The 7,500-nt window shown below is 42.6% G+C and overlaps 1 protein-coding gene across 1 annotated transcript in view; it reads left to right on the forward strand.

Moving 5' to 3' along the window:
• The window catches only part of zdhhc17 (zinc finger DHHC-type palmitoyltransferase 17), a 20,504-nt gene that overhangs the window by 4,015 nt on the left and 8,989 nt on the right, over positions 1–7,500 (forward strand). The window contains exons 2-4 of the mRNA XM_027159586.2: positions 322–462; positions 7,198–7,301; positions 7,491–7,500. The exon at positions 7,491–7,500 is cut by the window's right edge and continues 113 nt beyond it. Coding sequence (XP_027015387.1) covers positions 400–462; positions 7,198–7,301; positions 7,491–7,500 — 177 coding nt within the window. The 5' untranslated portion in view covers positions 322–399. The remainder of the gene's footprint in view (positions 1–321; positions 463–7,197; positions 7,302–7,490) is intronic.

Consider the following 7,500-nt stretch of genomic DNA (forward strand, 5'->3'; position numbering starts at 1 on the left):
CTAACAGATTAAACAGATATAAGGTAAAGTTTTAGGGCTTTTGGTTTGAAAGTCGAATATTCAGAGAAAATAAGAGTATGAACACAAAACAAACAATAAAACATGACTAAAGCAGCTTCAGTTCTGTGTTCTTGTCACTAAGGATAATTTACTTCAGTATTATTTACATTCACCACATTTAATAATACTGAACCAGACTTTATAACTTCATCCTTCTAACCCATTATTTATAGGGGAATATTCCGCTATATGACGTTTAATTAAATGTTAATTCTTACTGAAACTCATAAGTTTATTAACAGATTATTTTTAATATAACAGATTAATAACAGTGTATAGAAGATGGGAATAATGACGTAATGCTGCTACCCATGATGCTTAGCGTGGCCGAGCAGTAAGATGGCGGACGCTATGGCTGAGTATGAGAGAGATGCTGGATGTGTTCCTGTGCTTCACCCTGAGGTAATGCACATTTTATCAATAAACACGGAATTTAAACCAATATTTGTAGTGAGCGGTTTTATCGCTTAAATATATTTTGTATTAATTTAACTGCAATGGTGAGGAGTTAGCAGTATGCTAACCGTGCTAAAGCTAACTCAGCTTCTCACTGCGGAATTAGCATTAGCATCTCTGCTACAGCAGTAAAATACTCACAGTAGTATTTAGTGTTAGTATTTATTTGTCTTTATAAAGATGTCACATCTCCTCACAGGCTGTGTTAGGGTTAGAGTTAGTATTTATTTATTGTGTTTTGTAGCCCAGTGCACAGCTAGCATTAGCATTAGCATTACCTCCATATATGGAAGTAAGTGACATCCGGGTGCTGCTCAGACATGATGATAGTTAAATATAATAACAAACAGGTGAGTGTTTAATTACAGAGGATGTTAATTATTATGTGTTTATTAATGCTTTACATATGTGGTGTAGAGCCGGACAACCTTCACACACACTGTACACACATCACACACACTGTACACACATCACACACACTGTACACACATCACACACACTGTACACACATCACACACACTGTACACACATCACACACACTGTACACACACACTGTACACACATCATACACACTCTACACACACACTGTACACACATCACACACACTGTACACACACACTGTACACACATCACACACACTCTACACACACACTGTACACACTGTACACACCTCACACACACTGTACACACCTCACACACACTGTACACACCTCACACACACTGTACACACATCACACACACACTGTACACACATCACACACACACTGTACACACATCACACACACTCTACACACACACTGCACACACATCACACACACTGTACACACATCACACACACTGTACACACATCACACACACTCTACACACACACTGTACACACATCTCACACACACTGTACACACACACTGTACACACATCTCACACACAATGTACACACATCACACACACTGTACACTGTACACACATCACACACACTGTACACACATCAAACACATTACACACATCACACTGTACACACATCACACACACTGTACACACATCACACTGTACACACATTACACACATCACACTGTACACACATTACACACATCACACTGTACACACATCACACTGTACACTGTACACACATCACACTGTACACTGTACACACATCACACACACTGTACACACATCACACACACTGTACACACATCACACACATTACACACATCACACTGTACACACATCACACACACTGTACACACATCACACTGTACACACATTACACACATCACACTGTACACACATTACACACATCACACTGTACACACATCACACTGTACACACATCACACTGTACACTGTACACACATCACACTGTACACTGTACACACATCACACACACTGTACACACACACACACACACACACTGTACACACACTGTACACATTTAAAAAGATAAACATTATGAAACCCAACTTTCTCACCCGTTGCAAATGACGACCACCTGTGATGAAATGCCTCCACCCATGTGACATGAATTAGCCAATGAATGATCATTTTGGTGTTTTAAAAAGCCACCTGTTATTCCCTCTTCATGTGTGACAATGGTAAAGACCAAACAGCTGTCCTGAGGACACCAGAAATGCTATTACTTTCAAGCACAAAACCTCCAAAGGGTATAAGGCCATCTCCAAAGACCTTGGTATCCCTGTTTCAATGGTGCGTAATGTTATTAAGAAGTTTTCCAGGCATGGAACTGTCAAGAATATCCCTGGATGTGGGGGGAAGAGAAAAATTGATGACAGAAGTCTTTGAAGGTCGTGCGAATGGTGGAAAAAACACAACGTCAAACATCTAAAGACCTGAAGACCAACCTGGAGCGGTCTGGTGTAATTGTTTCAACAAGTCCCATACGCTGTACACTAAACGAAAGAGAACCTGGACAAACCTCAAGCCTTCTGGGACAATGTTTTATGGACAGATGAAACAAAAGTGGAGCTTTTTGGTAATGCACACAAACAGTATGTTTACAGATGGTGCAATGAAGCCTTTAAGGTAAAGAACACCATACCAACAGTCAAGCATGGTGGAGGATCCATAATGCTGTGGGGCTGCTTTGCTGCATCTGGTACTGGAGGCCTTGACCATATCACAGGCATCATGAAATCAGAAGATTATTGTAGATTATTGTATTCATCAGAAGCAATGCTAGAGCGAAATGTCTTGCCTAGTGTAAGGAAGCTTGGTTTGAGGTGAAGATCATGGGTCCTTCAGCAAGATAAAGACCCAAAGCACACCTCCAAAAGCTTTAAAATGGCCAGCAATGAGTCCTGATCTCAATCCAACTGAAAATCTTTGGGGGGAGCTGAAATCTGCCATTGGAGAAAGGAACCCTGCAAATGTTTGAGCTTGAGCATATTGCAAAGGAATTGTGGGAGAAAATACCACCTGAGAAGTTCAAGGAGCTTATAGATGGATATAAGAAGCGTTTGGAGACTGTCATCACTGCCAAAAGGTGTGCAACCAAATATTAAGGAGGGGTGCCAATATTAGTGCACATGCTGGTTTTCAGTTTTTTCCTTTGGAATTACAATATCTATGTTGAAATAACAATTGTCTCTGTTAAATGACTTTGGGCCTGCAATTAAATATCCTGCTGATATAAATTTGGTACATTTCCATTTATTTCTGAAGACATTCACTCAGTTATACAAAAAATGAAGGGGTGCCAATATTTGTGAGCAGGACTGTAGGTTCGGTGCCCTGGCTCTCAGAACACACCAAACAAGTGATGCTGTAAACACGTTAAAAGCCTTCGCTAATGTCACATGATGGAGTCTCCTATAACCAGAGCTGTTTCTTAGCAGAGCTTCAGGACATCCTTAATGTTCTTGTGTGCTGTAACCTGACCGACCCTCAATTTAGGACTGACTTCTTTTTTATTTTTATTTTTTATTTTCTTTCTTATTTTTTGCCTTCTTTTAAAGGCACTATAGAAAATAAAGGTTATTATTATTATTCAAGTCCGACCGACCTGCCGGTTGTAAATTTGTGTTAAGACCGACCTTTTTTTTTTTCCAAATAACTAATACAAAAGCAATAACATAATAATAATTATATTTTAGTAAGTATTGTAAATATATAAATTGCCTACATACAGACGAAGGCTACGTTCTTTATTTTAAATACAAACCCGTGACATCATCTATGTTTACACTGTTGGTTACCGGATGTCACACTGTCCTGTGTGTTCACTTCGTCTCATTCCCTCATTCACTGTAAGAGACAACGGTTCAGTAATGATGGTTGTGGCTGCAGTAAACTAAATGTTCACCGTCACCGTTTAAAGTCGTACGGGTTCGGGCTCCATAATACATCTAAAGTCATTAAAACAGCTCGACACCGCTTTAACTTGGCACCAAGTTCTGGACAAACTGTCCAACATCAACATGAGGTTTGCGATGATGCGGCCGAAGGTACGGGTTGAAGACCCAGTCAGTGACGTCATGATATGCTAATTAGTTTATACGTCATCACCAACATTGTACTTTTTTTTTTTTTACATTGAAACTTGAAAAATATATATAGACCTACAGACCAAAATATTTTTAAGGATGGCTTCACTGAGGAGAGTAAAGCTGTTAGACATGTGAGGCAGAGAGGAGTAAAGCTCCTGTGAGTGAGCCTTAGCATTAACTTTGTCACCCTTTCACCCCACTGTGAGTCGTCACAGTGGGTGCAGATCTTGCAGATCTTGATTTTTACAGAACACTTCTTGTCAAGTTCTCCTCAGATGTGACTTCTGCCAAGACTTCCTTCTACAAGGAACAGCTTGAAGCTTCCTCACATGACCCTCGGAAATTCCACAACATCATCTCTTCTCTGCTCAACCCCCCCGGCTCCACCTTCTTCATCCTCCCTGACGGCAGAAGACTTTGCTTCTTTCTACCAGGAGAAGATTGAGGAAATCTGCCGGACCTTCACTTCAGCCCCGACTGCGTTTACATCTCAGAGTATGGATTCCCCTACACCTTCGTTGTCACATTTCTCAACTGTGGCAGCAGAAGAGATTTTACAACTCATCCAGTCCTACAATCCTACCACCTGCCCATTGGATCCACTCCCTACCACTATGCTCCAGACCATCTCACAAGACCTCTTGCCCTTCATTTCCACTATCGTCAATAGATCCATAGCATCTGGTCAGGTACCAACTACTTTCAAGAGAGCAAGGGTTATTCCCATCCTAAAGAAACCTGCTCTGGATCCATCAGACATCAGTAACTACAGACCGGTATCACTTCTCACATTTCTGGCTTTAAAGCAGCTCACTCTACAGAGACAGCCCTTTTGGATGTCTCTGAGAAGCTACATACTGCTAGATCAGCCAAACTGTCATCAGTCCTTATCCTCCTTGACCTTTCAGCAGCGTTTGATACGGTCAACCACAAGACTCTCTTATCCACCCTCAAGAGTCTTGGGATTTGTGGATCAGCTTGGGAATGGTTTGCCTCCTACCTGGAAGGGCGCTCATATCCGGTAACATGGAGGGGAGTGACATCTGCTCCACGCAGACTCTCCACTGGCATCCCACAGGGCTCAGTACTTGGTCCTCTTCTTTTCTCCCTGTATACTCACTCTCTTGGTGAAGTTATTTCATCACATGGGTTCTCTTACCACTGCTATGCTGATGATACACAACTTATCTTCTCTTTCCCACCCTCAGATGCCACAGCTTCTGAACGGATCTCAGCATGTCTGGCAGAAATTTCATCATGGATGACTGCTTATCAGTTAAAGCTCAATCCTAGCAAAACTGAACTGCTGTTCATCCCAGGTGATTCATCCCCAGGTCATGATCTTGCTATATTCCTGCACAACGATCTGATCTCCCCTTCAGCCACATCTCGCAACCTTGGGGTAACCATGGACACTCAACTGTCCTTTTCCTCTCATGTTGACTCGCTCATGTCGGTTTCTTCTCTACAACATTAGAAGGATTCGGCCATTTTCCCCCACACAGACTGCTCAGGTACTTGTTCAGTCTCTTGTCATTTCTAGACTGGATTACTGCGACACACTGCTGGCAGGTCTACCTATGAATGCAATTCGTCCTTTGCAAATGATCCAAAATGCAGCTGCCCGGCTTGTTTACAACCTGCCAACGTGTACCCCCAGCCCCCCCCCCGCGCTGCGATCCCTCCACTGGCTTCCGGTAGCATCGATGCATCGATTCAAAACACTGATGCTGGCCAACAAAGCCAAAAATGGACCAGCTCCCTCTGACCTCAAAGCCCTCATCATTCCTCGAACTGCACCCCGCATCCTCCGATCTACCAGCACTGCTCGACTGGTTCCACCATCTCTCAGGGTAAGAGGCAAGTATACTACAAGACTCTTCTCTGTCCTGGCACCAAGGTGGTGGAATGAACTTCCCCTATAGGTCCGGACAGCTGAGTCACTGGCTATTTTCAAGCGGCGGTTGAAGACCTACTTATTCAGGAAACACTTCAACTAGCACTTCTTTCCTTATCTTTTGTATTTAAAAAAAAAAACAAAAAAAAAAAACCTTTGACACATTTTCATTGTAACTTTGAACAAATGTTTTAAACTCATGGTATCTTAAGTCTGTAACCTAGTGAGCAGCATTAATGTATTCAGTGTTAGAGATTTAAGCACTTATGTATGTCGCTCTGGATAAGGGGTCTGTCACATGCTGTAAATGTAATGTAAATGTCACCCTTTCACCCCACTGTGAGTCGTCACCCTTTCACCCCACTGTGAGTCGTCACCCTTTCACCCCACTGTGAGTCGTCACCCTTTCACCCCACTGTGAGGCTCTTCTGTGTTTAAACAGAAAACAAAAGCAGTTTTTAAAAGCATTTACTGTGACAGACGAAGCAGTTTTTTTTCTTTCCTCTTCTCTTCATCTCACTCTCTGTAATGCCCCTTTCCCCCCGAGGCAGTTTGAGTGCAGGTTCGGAGCCTAATTTAGAACCAGCAGAGCCAAAGCACCGGCTCTGAACCAGGAACCAGGAAAAGTGGTTCTTAAGTAGCACCAAAATGTTGCTGGTCTAGACTTAAGAACCGCTTGCGTCAGGAGCTGTGGGCAGGGCTACTGTTAGCGCATTTGATAACGTTCCTTAAGTATACTAATGTTTAATACATTTTTACTTTACCGCGATATGATACATTATCAGCACACATGACACTAGGTAGCTACAGGCTAATGCTAAATTTTTTCTGTGTTAATGATAAAATAACGTTAAGTACTTTCTCCATCACAACCTCCGTTTATACAGATTACACGGAGCCGCACGTACACGTCGGATTCGCCGCGTTTGGGTGTTAATGTAGGTTCACAAAGCCATGAGCATTAACAGTAAAGTAACATCCACCATTGTTGTGTTTGTGTTTGTCGCTGCTGCGCTAACGTCGCTGTGTAACGTGACACGTATACAGTGACGTCACACTCGGCGCTGTGACGCTCTCTAACCGATGGAATGGCAAACCGGTTCTTAGAAGGTTCACCAGGGGAACTAACTTTGAACCAGCACCAGAACGAGCTCTGAACCAGCACTCGGGTCTTTTTGGTGGAAAAGAGGATTAAGTGTCTCTCTTGTTCTCTCCTTCCACTCTCTCTCTCACTCACTTGTATTCTGTTGTGTGTCTCTCCCCCCCCCCCCCCCCCACTCCCCAGGAGCTGAAGCCTCAGAGTCACTATAATCACGGATACAGTGAAAACATCAACCGTAAGAATCATGTGGATGATTATAGCACCTGGGACATTGTTAAAGCCACACAGTGAGTGTAACATTTTCTCACACACACACACACACACGAGGAGTTATTCATGAGAAATAAAGTTACCTTCTCTGTGGTGTAGGTACACACACATACACACACCACACACATACATACACACACACACACCACACAAGAGGAGTTATTCATGAGAAATAAACACAGTTACCTTCTCTGTGGTGTGTGTAGGTACGGGATA

This window comes from Tachysurus fulvidraco, chromosome 19 (assembly GCF_022655615.1).
Source record: "Tachysurus fulvidraco isolate hzauxx_2018 chromosome 19, HZAU_PFXX_2.0, whole genome shotgun sequence".
In the NCBI taxonomy this organism is placed as follows: Eukaryota; Metazoa; Chordata; class Actinopteri; order Siluriformes; family Bagridae; genus Tachysurus; species Tachysurus fulvidraco.